Source organism: Scyliorhinus torazame, chromosome 15 (assembly GCF_047496885.1).
Source record: "Scyliorhinus torazame isolate Kashiwa2021f chromosome 15, sScyTor2.1, whole genome shotgun sequence".
Taxonomy (NCBI): domain Eukaryota; kingdom Metazoa; phylum Chordata; class Chondrichthyes; order Carcharhiniformes; family Scyliorhinidae; genus Scyliorhinus; species Scyliorhinus torazame.
This window is the reverse complement of record NC_092721.1, coordinates 89,755,345-89,777,352: the sequence shown is the minus strand read 5'-3', so window position 1 is coordinate 89,777,352 and position 22,008 is coordinate 89,755,345. Positions and strand designations below refer to the sequence as shown.

At 47.2% G+C, this 22,008-nt stretch overlaps 1 protein-coding gene across 2 annotated transcripts in view; it reads right to left on the bottom strand.

The window, feature by feature from the left end:
- mre11a (MRE11 homolog A, double strand break repair nuclease) overlaps positions 1–21,882 on the bottom strand; it is a 117,937-nt gene extending 96,055 nt beyond the window's left edge. Inside the window, exons 1-5 of one of the 2 annotated variants that reach the window (XM_072476417.1) lie at positions 21,806–21,882; positions 21,577–21,677; positions 18,314–18,446; positions 11,417–11,577; positions 6,070–6,157 (exon numbers count right to left, since the gene is read on the bottom strand). In XM_072476417.1, coding sequence (XP_072332518.1) covers positions 6,070–6,157; positions 11,417–11,577; positions 18,314–18,446; positions 21,577–21,596 — 402 coding nt within the window. In that variant the 5' untranslated portion in view covers positions 21,597–21,677; positions 21,806–21,882. Of the gene's footprint in view, positions 1–6,069; positions 6,158–11,416; positions 11,578–18,313; positions 18,447–21,576; positions 21,678–21,794 lie in introns of both variants that reach the window. The other variant, XM_072476418.1, reaches the window with a different exon arrangement.
- Between the last annotated feature and the right edge of the window lie 126 nt (positions 21,883–22,008).

Genomic DNA, 22,008 nt, shown 5'->3' with positions numbered 1-22,008 from the left:
GCACCATCCCTGTAGGCTTCTTTCAGGCCCTGTAGGCCAAATGGCTTCTTTCTACGTGGTAAATTATTTTATTGCTCTATAACTGCAAGTAGCTGCATCCTACCCAGCACGGGACATGGTCCTCATCCTTATGGAGGAGATCCTGCTCACCATCATTGGAGCGGTCACAACAAAGGCCATGGTCAGCAGGGCTGGCATTATTGAAAGTGCAGTTATGTTCCTGCCTAATCTTCAAATCCTCATTTGCACATCCTACTTTCTCCTCAACTCACCATTTCTTGTGGTTTATAAGGTACAGATGGTATCGCATTATCTCTTGCATTGCCACCCTCCACTTACCAAAACCATACCCTGTGCTCTTCTACTTTCAGATACCCAAGAACCACTACTTGGCCCAGCAGTGGCACAGGAACATGAAGAGAAAGAGAAACACGAGACAGATTAAGAAATTTCTTCATTCAATCACATACTTGCAGTCACCAGTTCAGATACTGACATGTGTAATATAGAGGGCAGCATAGTGGCAGGATTTGCATATGGTGAGTTATTAGGCAGGAGGGGCCTGCAAAAGGAGCAGGGGACAAGGGTAAAGCAGTTGCCAGTTTGCCTGAAGGAAAAGTGACACAAATGTTCTGCTACAGAATGCACAGATGGAGACATCAATGCTGCGGCCTACAGGAAAGGCTGCTGGGCATGCACAGTGAAATGGTTGGTACTTGTGCAGGCCTGTCAGAATTCCTGCTGTCACTATCAAAAAGCAATGATATGAAGATGCCGGCGTTGGACTGCGGTGAGCACAGCATGTCTTACAACACCAGGTTAAAGTCCAATAGGTTTGTTTCGAATCACTAGCTTTCGGAGCACTGCTCCTTCCTCAGGTGAATGAAGAGGTAGGTTCCAAAAACAAATATATATATATATATATAGACGAAGTCAAAGCTGCAAGACGATACTTTGAATGCGAGCATCTGCAGAGGTCTTTACAGATACAGAGAGAGGGGTAATCCCAGGTTAAAGAGGTGTGAATTGTCTCAAACCAGGTCAGTTGGTAGGATTTCACAACCCAGGCCAGATGGTGGGGGGTGAATGTAATGCGACATGAATCCAAGGTCCCGGTTGGGGCCGTACTCATCTGTGCAGAACTTGGCTATAGGTTTCTGCTCGCCGATTCTGCGTTGTCGCACGACCTGAAGGCTGCCTTGGAAAACGCTTACCCGAACATCAGGCCTGTCAGAATTCCTGCTGTCACTATCAAGAAGCACCATCGTGGAGACAAGCACCGTCGTGGAAGAGGACTTTGTGCAGAATTTGGAGCTCAACCTTTCCACTGTGAAAACGGTGACCAACTTTGAGAATGCTTCAGATCCAACCATGATTCAGTGGCTGATGGTTGATGTCTCAGTGCTACACTGGAAGCTCAGACTGGAATCATGCAATCTCAATTTGTTGACACACAGCATGGTTGCAGCTGTCAGTGTCCAAATGGTACTTGCAGGATATCATAGCAGTCCAGCAATCTATCCTCCAGCACATTACTAGGACTAAAGTGCCGCCAAGGAGAAGGCAGCGAAGCACAAATCCGCTGTCTGTACTCAGGGTGGTGGTATTAGTCCTTTCACCATTGTCTCTCTGCCAATCCCTCTCCTGCACAGCCAGCCAACCTAGACACTGTTGTCCATATTGAGGTGCTGCAGTCCGAAACCCAGCCTTCGATAAACAGAGCTTCATGAGGTTGTCCTGCAGGGCCATCTGCAGTCTCCCATACTTGGCAGCCTCTGCTAGCCATGCTCCATGCTGTGGGAACATGGTGTAGGAGCACTTGGCCATACAAAGGTACCCAGAAGCCAGGCAATAAAGAAATACACAAGAATGATCAGTTGATTTTTTTTTTAGAATATTGGATGACTTGTGTGATAAAGCGGATGGAGAATGGTTATTTCTTGGTGGCTTTTATTTCAGCATTGTTTGTGACCAAGAAGATACAGTAACAGTCAGCGAGAAAGAGAGAGAAAGCTGTGAAACTGCTGTACAATGATGACTTGGATTCATGCTCATCAGTTGAATGCGCTGATCATAGATAGCCCAGCCAGAAATAATTATTTTCCTCCTTCTGCTCCCTGTATATCTGATGGTAAGGGCTGTGGCCCCCAAGATAGCATGGTTTTACAGGAAATGACAAATTATCACACATGCTCAGCTGAATATTGCAGGGCACCCTCACAGCACTCCAGATAACACAGCTTATGCTCAAGCACCCTAATGGTCTGCTTGATGAAGTTTTGTGTGGCAACATGGCTCTCCTTATATGTATACTAGCTACATGTGATTGGATCACGCAGCAGAATTGCAAGCTTTCAGTGGACAGACCCTGTCTCACAGCAGCTACCTGCTATTTTGCCCGAGGGAACAAAATTGGCATAAGATAAAGGCATTGTTATGCTACCAGGATATAGAAACATTGAAAATTGGAGTAGGACTTTGGGCCCTTCAAGCCTGCTCCGCCATTCAGTATGATCATGGCTGACCATCCAACTCAGTCGCCTGTTCATGCTTCCTCTCCTCCCTTTCTTTGATCCCTTTAGCCCCAAGAGCTATATATAACTCCTTCTTAAAAACATACAATGTTTGGCCTCACCTACGTTTTGTGATAGCAAATTCCATAGGCTTACCATTCTCTGGGTGAAGAATATTACTCCTCATCTCAGTCCTAAATAGTCTACACCGCAGTCCTCAGACTGTATCCCCTGGTTCGGGACTCCTCCGTGATTGAAAATATCCTTCTTGCATCCACCCCCGTAGAATTTTATAGGTTCCTAGGAGATCTCCCTTCATTCTTCTAAACCACAGTGAATATAGTCCTAACCTACTCAATCGCTCCTCATACCTCAGTCCCACTATCCCAAGAAGCAGTCTGGTAAACCTTTGCCGCGTTCCCTCCATAGCAAGAACATCCTTTCTCAGATAAGGGGACCAAAACTGCACACAATAGTCCAGGTGTGGTCTCACCAAGGCACTGCATGACTGCAGCAAGACAACCCTGCTCTTGACACCCAGGTATAGTTGCACATTCCCATCTCTCAATCTATAGCATTCAGATAATTTACCTTTCTGTTTTTGCTACCGAACTGGATAACCTCACATTTATCCACATTATACAGCATCTGCCATGCATTTGTCCACTCACTCAACTTGTTCAAGTCTCACTGAAGCATTTCTGCATCCTTCGCACAGCTCACCCTCCCACCCAAGTATGATCGGCACATTCAGGAAGTGAAATGCTTTACAGTTGCGGTGCATCTCTGCATTTAGATCTACTGCCCATAGAAGTAGGTGTGTGCCGTTGATGGCACCCTGCGCAATGAGGAAGCCTACAATCGTCGCAAAGCCATGTGCATGCTCCGTATTCCTCATCTCTAGTCAGAGGGAATGCCATGCACTCTGCTCGTGGCACAAATAAAGTCAGTCACTCCCTAATATCGCACTGATCTGTATACTGGAAGACTTTAAGAGATGTCACCTATCCCAGTCTGTAAGGACCCTGATGTGAAGAAGTTCATGCTTTGCAGCTGCAAGTCTACCTACAAGAAGTGGCAGATTTCACTTAATATCTCCTTCGTAAAACAAAAATATTGCAAACACTGTTCCTCGATGTGTTGAGATGTGATGTATGAGCTTCACTGAAAGAGTGGCTAATTTCAAGCAGCAGGTCAATGAGTGGATCCAGTCACACAACAATGGTCTTCTTACGATGGCACGTCCATTGACAAGAATTGCACAAGCAGTTGCCTCCATGGCAAAGCAGTATTTCCAAATGCTCACCCACATTTGGTTAGCAGGGATGTGCAGGTCAACTCTCAGAGGGAACAAGTATATAGAAATAATTGAATTGGGGTCTCTCCTCAAGGTGCCAGCAGGTAACAGCCCTTCCCAGCAGCCTCCCCGACAGGCACATATACACCTGCAGGATTTTCCTGTGAATGAATGGAAACTCATCCAACAGAAACAACTGGCCGGTCCACAGGTGCTTTGAGCACCACACAATGTCAATGGTGCCCTGGAGCTAAGAAAAGCTTGCCAAAGGGGTGAATTCTGCAGTCCTCTGGGCTTGTCTGGATGCATCTGTTTCGAGCTTAATGTCCTTGGAGGCTCTCCAATATAAGGCATCCAAGATCTGACTGATACATTTGTGGGCTGTTGATTTAGATGAGCTGAGCCCTGAAATGAGTCAGATGCATAACAATTTCAAAACTGCAGTAACCTTGCCCATCACCGACAATGGGTGATCGCTTACTCCTAATGACATTGTCATCCTTGATCAGGGCACACAGGTTAGCAACCAGCTAACAAGAAAGCCGCAGACTTCAGAACCATTGCTGCTTTGACAGGTTGAGAAAGCTGATGTTTGGCTTCTGGATCCTGAGCGCAGAGTCCCTTCTTCTGGGTGCAGCCCGTCAACCATTCTCTGTACTGTGTCCTGATGCCATTCCCGTGCTGGATGCTACAACTGCTGGTCCTGTGGTGCTTGCTTTCCCTGCAGTTCTGGCCTCAGACCATGTGAAACCCATGTCGCTGTGTAAGGACACAGCTTTAAAGGTCAATATCTCCATTTTCTCTCCAACTGGTCTCATTGACACCAACTTTCCCTTCAAACTGTCCAAATTACTTAGTTCAGAGAGTTGTTCACGCAAGTTAATTCTAGCCTTACCCCGTGGCTGGATCATTTACTGCTGATTTCCCTTTTATGGTGCTGTAATGATCGTGGCTTGATGTCTCATTGCAAACACAACATGCTATATTGGGAAAGAGCCATTGTAACCACAAAATAAAGCTTTATTGATCTTTTAGTTGCAGTACTAAGCTGTCCGTTTTACCCACAGTGACTCCAGGGGGAGGGGGGAAAACAATGAGGCCAATGTCTGTTTCTGCAATTTTTCAGCCTGGCCAACACCAATCCCACCTCCAACTGCCTGGTAAAATTCCATACCATGATGAAAGTTCCCAATTGCAAATAGGAATATAAATAAATCTTTAAAAAAATACTGTGATTTCAATTCAACTCGGACGTTAGGGGGGAGGAGTGCAAGGGCAAAACAGAGAGAGAGAATCAAAGAAAGAGAGAGGCAGAAAGTGAGTCAGAGAAGGAGTCAGAGAGGCAGAAAGAGAACGAGAAAGAGAGGGGGAGAGAGAGAGAGGGGGGAGAGAGAGGGGGGGAGAGAGAGGGAGGGGAAGAGAGAGAGGGAGGGGAAGAGAGAGAGGGAGGGGAAGAGAGAGAGGGAGGGGAAGAGAGAGAGAGAGAGAGAGAGACAGACGGAGAGAGAGAGGGAGAGAGAGAGGGAGAGAGAGAGGGAGAGAGAGAGGGAGAGAGAGGGAGAGAGAGAGGGAGAGAGAGAGGGAGACAGACACACAGACAGACACACAGACAGACACACAGACAGACACACAGACAGACACACAGACACACAGACAGACAGACACACAGACAGACAGACAGACAGACAGACAGACAGACACAGACAGACACAGACAGACACAGACAGACACACAGACAGACAGAGACACACACAGAGACACACAGATAGGCAGACATACACACAGACACAGACACACACACAGACAGACACACACAGACAGACACACACACAGACAGACACACACAAACACAGAGACAGACACACACACACAGACACACAGAGACAGACACACAGAGACAGACACACAGAGACAGACACACCCACACACACAGACAGACCCACACACACAGACAGACCCACACACACAGACAGACCCACACACACAGACAGACCCACACACACAGACAGACCCACACACACAGACAGACCCACACACACAGACAGACCCACACACAGAGGGGCATTCCCCGCAGAGGCCCTGAAAAAACACCATAAACACCCCGCTGTTCGGGCCCAAAATGGGACTCTGTTTTTTTGTTAAATTGCACCTTACGTCTTGATGTACAAATGGCTGACATGGGCTGGAGGGACCAAATGGCCTTGTGTGCAATTATGATTCTATGATTTCATTTTGTAAAGTAACTGGAAGCAATCTTACCCCTGTAGGGTCATCATGGTTGCCATGAACACTGAAAACAGGAATCGAGACATTTAAATTTCCATCTTGATAGTTTACCCAAGGAAATCTGAAGAAAATAAATGAAGGTAGCAAATAGCCATGAGTAAACCAAGTTTCAGTTTTTGGTTAAAAAGCCAACTTGCAAGCACTAACAACTGAAAGGACACCAAACACTTAGGAACACCACCTGCAAGTTCCCCTCAAGCCACACACTATTCTGGCTTATAACTGTTCCTTTGCTGAATTATGAAGATGCATTATATAGAATATTAATTAATAACGTCATTGGCTGGACATATCGAACGGCCTTGTCGCGCCAGACTCTGTGACGCGACAAGTTTGTTAAATCTCGTGAGAGGCTTGTGGCGCTCGCACCGCCTCTGGCAGGCGCTGAGAAACACCCCGCTAAACGCACCTAAAATAGAACTCTGTTTTTATCCCGTTAAATCGTGCCCATATATATTTGAACAGAACCACTTTTGCACAAGGCACTGGACTACAGCAGTTACTATGTTGCATTTGCAAGGACACAAGCTGCTTCACAGAGATAAAATGTCTACGACTGAACAGCTCTCGAGACAGTGGCTCAGATAAGGCTAGATTGAAACCAGAAGTCACAGAAGTCACGTGACCCAGTTCCAGAATGCAAAAATACTGGCCAGGATTCTCTAAAATCCCGGCTAAGTGTTGACGCCGGCGTAAACGGGCCTCTTGGCCCAGCAATTCTGTAGCTCACAGAGTGCTCTGCGCTGCCGTACGCGGCCCTGCACTCCTCGCCACTTCCGCGCCGCACAACATGGTGGAGCCACACAGCAGGCTGGCGCAAAAGAAGGTCGGGACCCCCCCCCCCCCGGCCCCGCGCCAATCTGTGGCCCCCAATCGCAGGCCTGGCCGTTGTGGAGGACACCCCCCCCCCCCCCCCCCGGAGACTGATCCCCCTGCCCCACCAGGACAGCCGCCGCAACGCCGAGCTGCCGCCGGGTGGAACCATACACGAACCACGCCGGCGGGAACTCGGCCGGTCGACCGCGGAGAATCAACGCGGGGTCCTCTTTCAACGGCCCCCGACCGGCTCCACGTCGACCGCACGCGCGAACCGATTCTCCGGTCGCCGGAAGTAACTATTTCAGCAAAATGACTGATAAGCACCATGCCTCAGTGAGAATTTTTTTTAATGAATAGATGGTATGCGGGCCAACATTTATTGCTCATTCCTAGTTGCCCTTCAGAAGGTGGTGATGAGCTGCCTTCTTGGACAGCTTCAGTTCCTGAGGAGTAGGTACACCCACTGTGCTGTTCGGGAGACAGTTCCAGGATTTTGACCCAGCGACAGGGGGGGGGGTTACTCGCCACATGATTCCTCGTCTTCGACCGCGCAGTTGGCCATAGTATTTATAGGGCTAGTCCGGTTCAGTTTCTTGTCAATGGTAACCCCAGGATTTTGATAGTGGATGATTCAGCAATGGTAATGCCAAAGAATGTCAAGGGGCAATGGGTTGAGCCTCTCTTGTAGGAGATGGCCATTTCCTGGCACTGGTGTGGCACGAATGTCAGCCCAAGCCTGGATATTGTCCAGGTCTTGCTACATTTGGGTATGGACTGCGTCAGTATCTGAAGAGTCGTGAATGGTGCTGAACATTGTGCAGTCATCTGCAAACATCCCCTCTTCTGCCCTTATGATGGAGGAAGGTAATTGATGAAGCAACTGAAGATGGTTCAGCCAAGGACACTACCTTGAGGAAATCCTCAGGAAATCCTATAGGATATCCAATATTGATACCCATACATCATTTAGGTATTTGGGATGATGAACCCAGAAGTTAATCATCAGTACTTATCACCATCTAACTCTCTTCTCTCAAATAAGTAGATTAAGAAATAATTATAAGGGGGCCCATTATATTAGTAGAAAGCCAAAAAAGGTAATGAAAGTACAGAAAAAGCTATAATGACAGGGACTGTCCGAAGGATAATTGACACCTTCATAGAATTTATAGTGCAGAAGGTGGCCATTCGGCCCATCGAGCCTACACCGGCCCTTGGAAAGAACACTCCACTAAAGCACATACCTCACCCTATCCCCATAACCCAGCTACCCCACCTAACCTTAGTGGACACCAAGGACAATTCAGCATGGCCAATCCACCTAACCTGCACATCTTTGGATTGTGGGAAGAAACCGGAGGAAACCCATGCAGACACAAGGAAAACGTGCAGACTCTACACAATGGCCCAAGCTGGGAATTGAATCTGGGACCCTGGAGCTGTGAAGCAACAGTGCTAACCACTGTACTACCGTGCCACCCTCTGTGCTACCGTGCCGCTCTTATAGAATCAGTCACAAGGTAATAGAAAGTAAGATCTGTAAATAACCATCACTCTTAAGAAACCAATCAGAGAATGAACATAAACACTTAAACCAATCAGACACTGATCATACACTGCCCACAACAGAGTTCAGGAACACCACTGATCATGAAGATAAGCTGTGTGTCAGGAGGGGTTAATAAGCACCAGCCGTCAGCAGCAATAGTGGGAATATGAAGAGTTTAGAAGAGAGACAGCATGCCAGTTTTTAAAAGGAGAACAAGACAGAAAGGAATCAGCCCACGTTATTGATGCGTCCAAGTACGAATTCGGAGGCAAGATCCGCATGAAGTCAGTAAAGTCACTGCGCAACTTTGTTAAGTATTTGGACGGCACGGTGGCGCAGTGTTTAGCACTGCTGTCTCATGGTGCCAAGGACCCGGGTTCGATCCCGGCCCCGTCCGTGTGGAGTTTGCACACTCTCCCAGTGTCTACATGGGTCTCACCCCCACAAACCAAAGATGTGCAGGGTAGGTGCATTGGCAATGCTAAATTGTGCCTTAATTGGAAAAATTAAGAAAAAGAAAAAACTTTATTAAGCATTACTTTGTGTTACTTAATGTCCTATGAAAAATAAAAATTAGTTGTTCGTTGTGCACCTCGAGGACAAATTACTGGCAAGAGGGATGAGAAAATAGAAAGCAAAACAGATATTTCAATGTCTTCTAGTTTTTCTACCCAAGTCATTTTTCCGGGGGTTGAGGCTTCATATGCTCGGGGGAAACTCTGAAGATTCGAAGGGTATCTATAGAGGGATGGACAGTCAGGCCACGAGGGGTCTTGCTCTGTCAAATCTGATATTTTATTGCTGGGCTCCTCGAGCAGAGAAGGTGTTGGGGTGGTGTGGAGACCCGGGGTCTACCTGGGTGCGGATGGAGTCTGGGTTGTGTAGAGGGTCCAGTTTGGGGGCACTGCTGATGGCGTTGCTGCCATTTGCTCCAGCAAAGTACTCACCAAACCCGGATAGTGTCTCCATTTGGAGGCAACTCCATCAGCATTTCAAGCTGAGGTCAGTGTCAAGGCTGCCCCCATTTGTGTTAACCACTTGTTTGAGTTGGCACGGTTGAATGCAACATTTGGGGTGCTGAAGGGGCTGGAGAGAGTGTACGATTTATTCGTGGAGGGCAGTTTGCCAGCCTCGAAGAATTGAGAAATTTGGGCTCTTGGGCTCGGACTCACTTAGGTACCTCCAGGTACAAAATTTTGTCAAATGGATGTTTCTGGCATTCTTGTTAGCACTGCCATCATCCTTGCTGGAGAGAATCCTTCCTGTTCGGGGTCGGAAGAGGGTTGTACATCCGGCATATGCAGGCAGGATTTGGGGGAGATCCAGGCGCGGTGGAATGGTTAAGACCAAGTGGGAGGAGGAGCTGGAGCCTACATTGGAAGAGGTGTGGAGTGACGCCCTCCACAGGGTTAACGCCACGTCATCATGCGCGAGGCCGAGGCTGATCCAGCTCAAGGTAGTGTTTAGGACGCACCTCACCGAGGCCAGAATGAGTTGTTTATTTGTGGGGGTTGAGGATAGGTACGAGCACTATTCAAGGGGGCCGCTAATCACACGTACAGGTTCTGGTCCTGTCCCAAGTTTGTGGGGATTTGGGTCTCCTTTTGCAGCACCATGTCGGTGAGCCTGAACATTGAGCTGTAGTCCTGTCCTTTCGCTGCTATATTTGGGGTCTCAGATGTGCCGGGACTGCGGACAGCTATCCTTGCCTTCGCCTCAATGGTTGCTCGGAGGAGAGTCCTGTTGATTTGGAGGCTGGCAATGCCACCAACTGCCTCAGCGTGGCTAAGGGACTGGATATTGTTTTTTCCAAATAAGAGGAAATTTAGCATGGCCAATCCACCGACCCTGCACATCTTTGGGTTGTGGGGGCGAACCTCACACAAACACGGGGAGAATGTGCAAACTCCACACGGACAGTGACCCAGAGCCGGAATCGAACTTGGAACTCGGCGCCGTGAGGCAGCAGTACTAACACTGCGTCACCGTGCTGCCTCACACGGCACATCTTTTTGGATTGGGCGGATGAGACCCACGCATACATGGGGAGAATGTGCAAACTTACACGGACAGTGACCCAGAGTCAGGATCGAACCCGGGTCCTCGGTGCTGCGAGGCAGCAGTGCTAACCTCTGCGCCACGTGCCGCCCTGGCTGGAGGACCTAATGGAGTTTTTACACCTCAGGAAGGTCAAATACACCGTAAGGGCGTCAACTGAAGGGTTCTGCCAGAAATGAGAACCATTACATTGTATTTCAAGGAATTGGTCACTGTTCGCTGTTAAAGGAGGGTAGGTGGGGAGGGAGCACATTCGGGGCGGGGGTGGGGAGATTAGCTTATTGTTTTCTTTTTTTAAGTTCACTGTTGTTGGTTGTATTCTTGATTAAAATTACAAAAGCTTAATAAAAATATTTTTTTAAAAGAAAGCCAAATAGTGCAAGACCTCATATGTATCAAAATGTAATAGCAAATATTCAGAAAGGCAATGTTTCTACCACGATGTTGAACCATCCAGATGCCAAGTTCAGCATATCAACACTGATAGATAGACAAAGGCTAAGAATATATAGAAGTGTTGTGCTACAAAGCATAACCACTTTTGTATACCATGCCCTTTTCGTGCCAACATCTATTTAGCTGTTCGTATGAATTTGCTATGTTAACAAAACCCATGTACAAAGGTGGTTTTCATTGTTCCAGGAGTTACCTTGAATTTAATGCTACCCAAACGATCCACTACAGTTTGTAGCTAAAACCGGTCACAAAATAAAAATGCAAAAGTAAAAAAACTGAATAAATGGCAAGAACATTTAGATTTCCAAATCTTGCGGAACTCCGAAAAGATTCTCTGAAATCAATCGTTAGCAAGAATTCTAATACAATTACCTTAAACAACAGGAAAACAGACGTAAATAAATAATACCCACAAATGTATATATAAAAAGTACTTACTTGCTAAAACCAAAATTAACCGACTGATCGCTTAAAATTTCAAACTGTATTGGATTATCCCCCATGCAGTATTTTCTCAATAACTCCATACAGGTATGTAATGTCTTACGGGAGGGTTTGTTGTCATGAAAGAGATCGCCTCCCAGCAGTATAAAATCAACCTAAGAAGTGGGCAGAGATAAAGCAGAATAAATTTATTTCTGAATTTTGGCTGATGCAAGGTAAAACAAAGTAAAAATAAATGTTACTTTAACTATGATTAAGGATGACCTAGACTAAACTTTAGGTTAATTAACCAACATAACGGAACAATTGTCTGAGCAGTTTGTGCACATGCTCCCAAGAGTGTGATAGGATCATGAGAATTCTCATTTCAGCAGCCAAGCAGAACTATATAGCTTCCTAGAGAAAGGGATCTTCAGACTAATGTACCTACCCTACACTGCATTGGAGCAGCCAACTGCAGAGCCGCACTGGCAAAGCCAAACCAACTATTCCTTCAGATGGCGAACAAAGAAAACAAACTAGATTTTAGTTACAGTAATTCAACTCTGACATTTCTTCCCCAAGTTTATTATACTTAAGCAATTGGTCATTTAAAAAGTTACTTGCATTGTTTCAGAGTAAACCTAAACCAACACCATAGGATTTACATGGGTATAGCACAACCAGGAGTAGGAGGGCCAACAGAGGATCATGTCAGTAGTCTAATCATTCAAATTATAAACCAATTCTCAAGTGTGAGTCATCTATCTTTGATGCAGCATGATATACGATAAAAAGAATTGCAACAAAAACAACAGTTTTTATTCACAGATCAGTGATCAAGGTCATTGGTATTTAACAGCATACATTTATACAGCATCTTCAAAACAGAAATAGGTCTCAAAGTGCTTTACAAAATGAATGAAATTGGGGCAGCACGGTGATGCAGTGGTTAGCACTGCTGCCTCACGACGCCGAGGACCTGGGTTCGATCCCGGCCCCGGGTCACTGTCCGTGTGGAGTTTGCACATTCTCCCTGTGTCTGTACGAGTCTCACCCCCACAACTCAAAGATGTGCAAGGTAGGTGGATTGGCCACACTAAATTGCCCCTTAATTGGAAAAAAAACAAATTGGGTACTTTAAAATATATTTTAAAAAACAAAAAGCAGAAAATACACAGCAAGCCAAAATGCTATGATCAAGAGGGGTGACCATGGGCTGGATTCTCCGTTTTTGGGACTATGTCCCCATGCCGTCGTAAAAACTGTGGCCTTTCATGCCAGAAAAACTGTCATGAAAGGGCCACATATTCATAGCCCTGCAGGGGGCTAGCAGGGACCCGTCGGGAACCTCGCAGCTTTTGCTGCAGATATGGGACCCCGCACCTCCGGGTCGGAGGCCGCACATGCACTTGGCAACAGCCTCCAGCGGCCGCACCGTGCTCCATGGCGGACTCAGACCACGGAGCTGGACCTTACAAATAGTGCCCCCGATCGGCTGTGCGCCCGACCCCGATCGCCCGCCCAGAATTAGCCCGCTGGCGTATAAGGCCCTCCCCTGCCCTACGATCGGCCCGCCCCCGACCATGGCGGCCGGGGACTGAGTCTGCAGCCGCCACACTAGTATCCCGACAGGTAGGACCATGTTAGATCCATGCTGTCGGGATTTTGGCCGGTCGGGGGCGGGGAATGGCAAGGTGGGCCTCCAGCAATGGCCGTAGGTAGGGGATACACGGCGTGGCGTACTCTTGCTTTTCGGGGCCCGGATAATCGAGGAACTGCCGCCGATCCCGATTCCGTGCGGGAAAATGGATTCTCCGTCCCGGTGCCGGCCGAGATTGAGCTGTCGGGGTGCGGAGAATCCAGTCCCATAACCTTAGTCAAAAATCAACTTGCCATATGTATTAAATAGAACCTCATTTCCATTAAACTTTATGATATACAGCTCTTGGCTATATTGAATCTGGATACATATCCTATCAATATTTTTGATATAAATTTCCATGTCTGCATTTTTAAAAAAAAATAATTTTAATCCAAACAGTACAAAGGTTTCCACAGTCATAAAAGATATACGCAACCATATTACAGTTTGTCATTTCATATCTTTACAAATTAACTAATTTTACCCCCAAAACAACCCTCCACCAACCTACCCCCATTAGCTGCGGACAATAAGAAAATTGGTACGGTGGTAAATAGTGAGGAGGATAACCTTCATTGACAGGAGGATATAGACAGGCTGATCAGTGGAAAATGGAATTCAAACCAGATAAGTGTGAGGTGATACACTTGGGCAGGACAAACAAGGCAAAGAAATACATGATAAACGGCAGGACCCTGGGAAGCACCAAGGATCAGAGGGATCTTGTGTTTACAGTAACAAATCATCCGTGTAAAGGGACACCCTGTGTTCTCTACCACCCGCCCCGCCCCTTTTCAATGCCTGTCCATTCCTTCGATGACCTAAGTGCGATGGCCAGGAGTTCACTAGTTAGTATAAATAACAACAGGCATCCCTGTCTCATGCCCCAAGAAATGGCAAGAATCCAGAGCTCACCTTGCACTCGCCTTGGGGGCGGTGTATAACAATCTCACCAAGGAGATAACAGTTGGCCTAAACCGTCCCAGGATCTTAAAACGGTACTTCCATTCCACCCGATCGAAAGCCATAAGATAACTACTTATAGCCCCTCCTCAAAGACATGGTCATGACCACATTCAAAAGCCACCTAAAATTATTCGACAGTTGTCGCCCCTTCACAGAGCCAGTCTAATCCTCGGAGACCACCCCCGGAACACAACCTTCCATGCAGCTCGCCAAGGCCTTTGCTAATACCTTCACATTTGTGTTCAACAGAAAGATGGGCCAACAAGTTGCCCATTCCACCAGGTCCTTATCCTTCTTTCGGTTCAGGGAAAGGGACGCTTGCGGCAGCATGGCCGGTAATCTCCCCCCCCCTCCCCGCGCCAACGCATCATTATACATCCCCAATAAATGTGTGGTATGAGTGAAGCCGCAAATAGTTTATAAAATTCCACCAGGAAGCCATCGGGCCTCGGTGACGTCCCCGATTGCATAGACCTAATACACTCCATTGCCTCCTGCAGTCCTAATGGCAGTGCCCTGCAACCTCTCCACCACCAGGAAGTCTAATCCATCCAAAAAACGCTCAATCTCGGAATCCTCTGCCAGGGGTTTGAACCTATACAACCCCCGCTAAAATGCCTCAAATGCTCCACTGATTTTATCCAGAGCCCTCACCCCGCCTCCCCCCCCCCCCTCGTCCCTCGCCAGAGCCATTTCTTGCATAGTCATCTTTTGACTCAACTGGTGAGCTAACAGACGGCTGGCCTTTATTCATGGAGTACGCCTGCAAACGGCGCAGTTGACTCACAACCTTTCCAATCGATACCAGATCCAACTCCACCTGTAACCTCTTTCCCTCCGCTGACACCTCTTTCATCAGGGTTACGGAATACCGTTGATCCACTTCCAAGATTGCATCAACCAACCTTTGCCTTTCCACCCTCCCAACCTTATCCCTGTGGGCCTTATATGAAATTACCTCCCCTCTGACCACCGCCTTCAGCACTCCCAGAAACTGGGGTGCAATGCCTCCCCATTCTCTCTTTTAATAAATTTAGCGTTCTCAGTTCTTTTTTTCAATTAAGGAGCAATTTAGCATGGCCAATCCACCTACCCTGCACATCGTTTTTGGATTGTGGGAGTGAGATCCACGCAGACACGGGAGAATGTGGAAACTTTGCAGGGACAGTGACCAGGTGCCGGGATCGAACCTGGGACCTCGGCGCCGTGAGACAACAGTGCTAACCAAATGCCTCCCCATTCTGATTAAACGCCACATAATTCTCTGTTGCCGAGGCTACTTTCTCACAAAACCTCTTAATTCGCCAGGAGCACCAGACCTAATCTGCACAGGGGCCTCTGTGCTCGACCTGTTTCCTGCCTCACATCTACATAATGTGGTGCGTGGTCAGAGATCACTATCGCCGGATATTCCGTCCCTGCGATCCCCGGGAGTATTGATTTCCCCACAACGAAAACGGTTTATTCGGGAGTATACCAAAAGCACGTGGGAAGAGGAGAACTCCCCCTCTCCCGGATGCTTAAACCTCCAGTGATCCACCCCGCCCATCTGTTCAACAAATACCTCGACTTCCTTCGGCAATACCGGCTTTACTAACGACTTGGGGCTCAACCTATCCATCTTTGGGTCCAAAACGCAGTCAAAATCAACCCCCATGATAGGAGTCGAGGTCCGGGAAAGCTGCCAACACCTTCTTTATAAACTCCATGTCGTCCCAATTAGGTGCATAAATGTTCAATAAGACTACTGGGGTCCCTGCCAGCACCCCACTCACCATCATGTACCGTACCATAACACCGCTCGCCGCACCCCCCCTCGCCCCCCCCCTCCCCTCCACAAACCCGGGTCCAGGACTATGCCACCCACTGTAAAAGCCACCCTCTTAATGAACAGGATCACCAAATTTGAATCAAACCCCAAGTGGTACACCTGCTCCATCCATCCCCTCCTTAGCCTTGCCTGGTCTTTCAACCTCAAATGCGTCTCCTGTAGGAAGACAACATCCACCTTCAAGCTCTTCAAATCAGCAAACATCCCGGATCTTTTCACCAGGCCATTCAGCCCACTCATATTCCATATCACCATCCTCAACGGGGATCTCTGAGCCCCCCCCCGCCCCATTAAGATCAGCCATCCCCAACTAATCTAGAGATCTTGTTAACTCCAAGCTCCCATCAAGGTCGGGCCCAGCCAGAATGACCACCGCCTCCATCCCCACCTACACCCAACTATAACGACACATGCGTTACCAGCTTACTACCCTTCCCACCCTCCAAACTCTCCGTCCAACCAACCACCTCGCAACTACATCCTCCCCCACCCCCGCCCTGAACCCAGGGGACACGCCTACCCCCTCAAACCTGTCTGCCCCCCCCCTCACTGGCTACCTGCTGCAGCCCCCGCCCCCACCCTGCTTCCATTTAGTAGCATCACCTGCTGGCATGGCGACCCCCCACTCCTTGGAGAACCACACAAGAGTCCCACCCTCATAGTCCAACCTACCCTTCCCCCAATCCCCCACCCAAACTATTGCAAAAAGAACACACCCAAACCAAGAGAAAAACACAGACTCTGAACAATCCCAACATTGACCATAATGGAAAAACCAATGCACGCAATCATAACATCTCCAAATATTCAAATTGAGAAACACGTCAAGATTGTACATTATCAGCATTAGTCCCCTCCCCTAGACCATTCTTCCGAACAAAGTCATTTACTTCCTCCGGCGTATTAAAGAAATTAACTTTGTTCTTAAATGTAACCCACAGTTTTGCCAAGTCCAGCATCCCGATTTGCACCTTGATCCTAAAGAGCACCATCTTGGCTTTGTTGAAGCCCATTTTGCCAGTTCGGCCCCAGTGTCCTGATAGAAACGAATCAGCTGACCTTCTCAGCTAGTCTCGTGTGGATTTCGCCCACTTCAAAATCCACTCATCTTGGAACTTATGCAGCCGGATGATCACTGCCCGGGGCAGTTCTCCAGCTCCCGGCCTGACACAGCAACCGGTGGGTCTTCTCGAAGACCCCCTCCTCGATCAGCTTCCCAGACATCTTCGCCATGTAGTCGGAGACGCTCGTGCCTTCGACCCCCCTCTGGTAGTCCAACTATTCTTAGGTTTTTGACACCTGGATCGATTTTCTTAGTCGTCCACTCTGGCCCTCAACACTTTGTGGGCTCTGCATTCAGCGACACGATCCGATCACTGTTATCAGAGACCACCCACTCCGCCTCTCGTGTCACTGCAACTCCATTCTCTTCTCCACCCTCTCCAAAGCCCCACGAAAAGGAGCTATTGTTGCCTTGATCACCCAGGACAGGTCTTCCGGTATCTCCTGCCGGTGCTTCTTAAACTCTCCTGTGATAAACTCCATTTAACAGGAATGGGGAGTGCGATGACGACCCAGCCTGTTCCACCACACCTTCCTTCACTGCGCCACGAGTGTCATTCAACTGTCGAGCAAGGGCTTTGTTTGATGTAAGCTCGGTATTATAACCCACCGACATTCCACATCGGAGGAGAAACCAATCAGCTTTCTCTGTCCTGTTTCCCACCAAAACGTCCGTTAACCGGGCAGAAAGGGCCAAAACCTAAACCTCCATGTGGGAGCCATCTTGTGTGTGATCAATCAACTCATAGCCGCCACCACAAGTCCATGTCCGCATTTATAATGGGAACTGTAAATCTTGCAATATTGGAGCACCCTTAATCTTCTGTAAATTGGCCCACCTCCACAACAGCCTATCTCCACTGCTAAAATTGATCTGCATGCCTTTATCGCCACCTCTATTGCTCCTTGCTGACCCTTCTTAACTTCTAGCCCACCAAAAACTCTGCTGCTAATTTAAACGTAGTCATTTCTGCCCAACACTTCAACTTTATTTACTTTTACTGGCTCCAAGTTACCTAGTGCCTCACATTCTTCTCTTTATATGCTTCAAATCTTCAATGCTCCTCATTTTTACAGCTTCTAGCAGCCTGCTTCAACTCACTGTACTTGTACTCCTCATAATCACTCCTTCCATGATTCCACGTCCATTCAGTCACACCTCTGTGAACCATGGGATATTTTCCCCTATATGCTACATAAATGTAATTTGTTGTTTAATTCTCTTAACTAAAACATTCACCCAGTTCCTTTTTAAAATTGCACTATTCAGTTTGATTTCAAACTGTGACAGGGAAATCAGAGTGATATGTAATTGTATTTATCTCTGATTCAGAGTGCAATTATGTTTGGCTAGTAAAAGAATACCTGGTATTATTATGAAACATTATCACCTTTACAGGTGACTTACCTCATTCTCCTGCGCACATCTTAAAATCTCATCAAAGGTAACAAGGGTATCGTTTCCTCTTATGGCATCTTTTTCCAAATAGCCAAGATGAATGTCAGTTGCAATCAAAATTTTAAAAGTATCCTCATCTGCACTGTAATATTACAAAACACTGAATTAATTCGAGGAAATCAAAGAACTTTTTTCACTCATAATTGTCTTAATAGTGTCTTTGTTACTTTGAAGAATTAGATATGTAGTAAACGAGAATAAGATGCGTCCGAGCACACAAATTTTTCTCTTTCTCTCCCTTGTTGGAATCCTGAGGCCCATGGGTACAAGGGCAGTTGGCAAACATAAATAAAAACAGAAAATGCTGGATAAACTCAGCAGGTCCGGCAGCATCAGCGTTAACTTTTGTGCAGAATGGTCACATGGACTCAAAACATTTTTTTTTCTCAATTAAGAGGCAATTTAGCACAGCCAATCTACCTAACCTGCACATCTTTGGGTTGTGGGGGTGAAACCCACACAGACACAGGGAGAATGTGCAAACTCCACACAGACAGTGACCCAGGGAGGGATTCAAACCAGAGTCCTCAGTGCCGTAGTCCCAGTGCTAACCACTGCACCACGTGCCACCCACATGGACGCAAAACATTAACGGTGTTTCTCTCGCCACAGATGCTGCCAGACATGCAGAGTTTATCCAGCATTTTCTGTTCTTATTACAGATTTCCAGCACCGGCAGTATTTTGCTTTTATTTGAGACTATAAACATACTGTATTAGTTGTTTAATATTTCCTGGGTTCATGACATCTGATCAGTAGCTTACAATGTTACGAGATCAGCAAGATAACTGAGCAGTTTTACCCAGCTCAGCAGCAGCCATAGTCACAATACCATTTAAACCACAAGATTCACAGGTGCCCCTAGAGCTGGTCCTGGCAATGCCAACTACAAGTCTGTAATGTCTGAATCCAGGTCCTCAAAAGTGAATGGATTAGGGAAATTTTCCCGACCCAATTGTCTGGTCCAATATGTAGATGATTTGCTTTTACAGACGGACACTAAGGGAGAGTACATTTCACTTCTCGTCGAACTATTAGGACTCCTTCAACAAATTGGCTGTAAAGTCAACCCCCAAAAGGCCCAGATTTTACAGGAAAAAGTGATTGACTTAGGAACAGTGATCACACACGGCCAACGCGAGATCGAGCAGAAACTAATCGACTCGATCGTCAAATTACCCCTGCCCCATAGTGTCACACCCCTCCGGTCATTTCTAGGACTGGTTGGCTACTGTAGGAATCACATTGACGGTTTTGCCACAAAGGCAGCCCTCCTGTCCGACCTTCTCAAGATGTAAGCACCTTGGAAATGGCTTCCACAGCAGACGGATGCCGTCGATGCATTAAACGAGCCCTCAGCAGAAGGGCTTGAGGTTCATGAGGAGGAGGTGTTAGCAATTCTGGAAAGTGTGAAAATAGATAAGTCCCCCGGGCCGCCTGGGATTTATCCTAGAATTCTCTGGGAAGCTAGGGAGGAGATTGCTGAGCCTTTGGCTTTGATCTTTAAGTCATCTTTGTCTACTGGAATAGTGCCAGAAGACTGGAGAATAGCAAATGTTGTCCCCTTGTTCAAGAAGGGGAGTAGAGATAACCCCGGTAACTATAGACCAGTGAGCCTTACTTCTGTTGTGGGCAAAGTCTTGGAAAGGTTTATAAGAGATAGGGTGTATAATCATCTGGAAAGGAATAATTTGATTAGAGATAGTCAACATGGTTTTGTGAAGGGTAGGTCGTGCCTCACAAACCTTATTGAGTTCTTTGAGAAGGTGACCAAACAGGTGGATGAGGGTAAAGCAGTTGATGTGGTGTATATGGATTTCAGTAAAGCATTTGATAAGGTTCCCCACGGTAGGCTACTGCAGAAAATACGGAGGCGTGGGATTCAGGGTGATTTAGCAGTTTGGATCAGAAATTGGCTAGCTGGAAGAAGACAAAGTGTGGTGGTTGATGGGAAATGTTCAGACTGGAGTCCAGTTACTAGTGGTGTACCACAAGGATCTGTTTTGGGTCCACTGCGGTTTGTCATTTTTATAAATGACCTGGAGGAGGGCGTAGAAGGATGGGTGAGTAAATTTGCAGATGACAGTAATGTCGGTGGAGTTGTGGACAGTGCGGAAGGATGTTACAAGTTACAGAGGGACATAGATAAGCTGCAGCGCTGGGCTGAGAGGTGGCAAATGGAGTTTAATGCAGAAAAGTATGAGGTAATTCATTTTGGAAGGAATAACAGGAAGTCAGAGTACTGGGCTAATGGTAAGATTCTTGGTAGTGTGGATGAGCAGAGAGATCTCGTTGTCCATGTACATAGATCCCTGAAAGTTGCCACCCAGGTTGGGAGGGTTGTTAAGAAGGCGTACGGTGTGTTAGCTTTTATTGGTAGAGGGATTGAGTTTCGGAGCCATGAGGTCATGTTGCAGCTGTACAAAACTCTGGTGCGGCCGCATTTGGAGTATTGCGTGCAATTCTGGTCGCCGCATTATAGGAAGGATGTGGAAGCATTGGAAAGGGTGCAGAGGAGATTTACCAAAATGTTGCCTGGTATGGAGGGAAGATCTTATGAGGGAAGGCTGAGGGACTCGAGACTGTTTTCATTGGAGAGAAGGTTAAGAGGTGACTTAATTGAGGCATACAAGATGATCAGAGGATTAGATAGGGTGGACAGTGAGAGCCTTTTTCCGTGGATGGTGATGTCTAGCACGAGAGGACATAGCTTTAAATTGAGGGGAGATAGATATAGGACAGATGTCAGAGGTAGGTTCTTTACTCAGAGAGTAGTAAGTGTGTGGAATGCCCTGCCTGCAACAGTAGTGGACTCGCCAACACTAAGGGCATTCAAATGGTCATAGGATAGACATATGGACGATAAGGGAATAGTGTAGATGGGCTTTAGAGTGGTTTCACAGGTCGGCGCAACATCGAGGGCCGAAGGGCCTGTACTGCGCTGTAATGTTCTATGTTCTAACCAGTCTGTACAGAAAGCAAGCACAATTCAGGCAAATCAGCAACTTCTTAGAGCCATCGGATGGGATTGTCAGAACTGGAAAGATCTCAGTCCCGAGTGCTTTCCCTGTGATGGTCAAGAAGCTACTGAGCCCCGAAAATCCCTCGTGAATCGCTCTCACAACTGAAGTGAAAGACTTTCCAAAATGTCTAACCAACACAAAATTAAATGTTGAAAACTGAGCTGCAAAGACTGACTGATCTGAACTTACAGGGTATTTCCAGCACTCATGCTGCCAGCCTGCTGAAAGTTAACAAATGGACAGCTCGATTTATAAAGTTTCCATTGAAATCTGGAAACCGGGATGGATTTCTGAAAGGAATAGAGAAAACAAAGTTAACAATGAAACTGATCAGAAAGAACCGCATATTGAGGAATAACCCAGTTTATAATCACCACGCTGAGACGAGCTAGAGTCAAGCTACCTACCTCTCACTCACCCTGAATGAGAGCCTCTCCCCGGGCCGCACGCATGCGCACCACGGCGATGGCCGGCCCTAGCTGGCGGGCAGCGCATCAGCCTGAGATATCCAATCACCGCTGGGATGTGGGAGCCGACCAATCACCGCTGGGACACCGGGGCCGACCAATCACGGCTGGGACAGCAGAGTCGACCAATCACCGCTGGGACACCGGAGCCGGC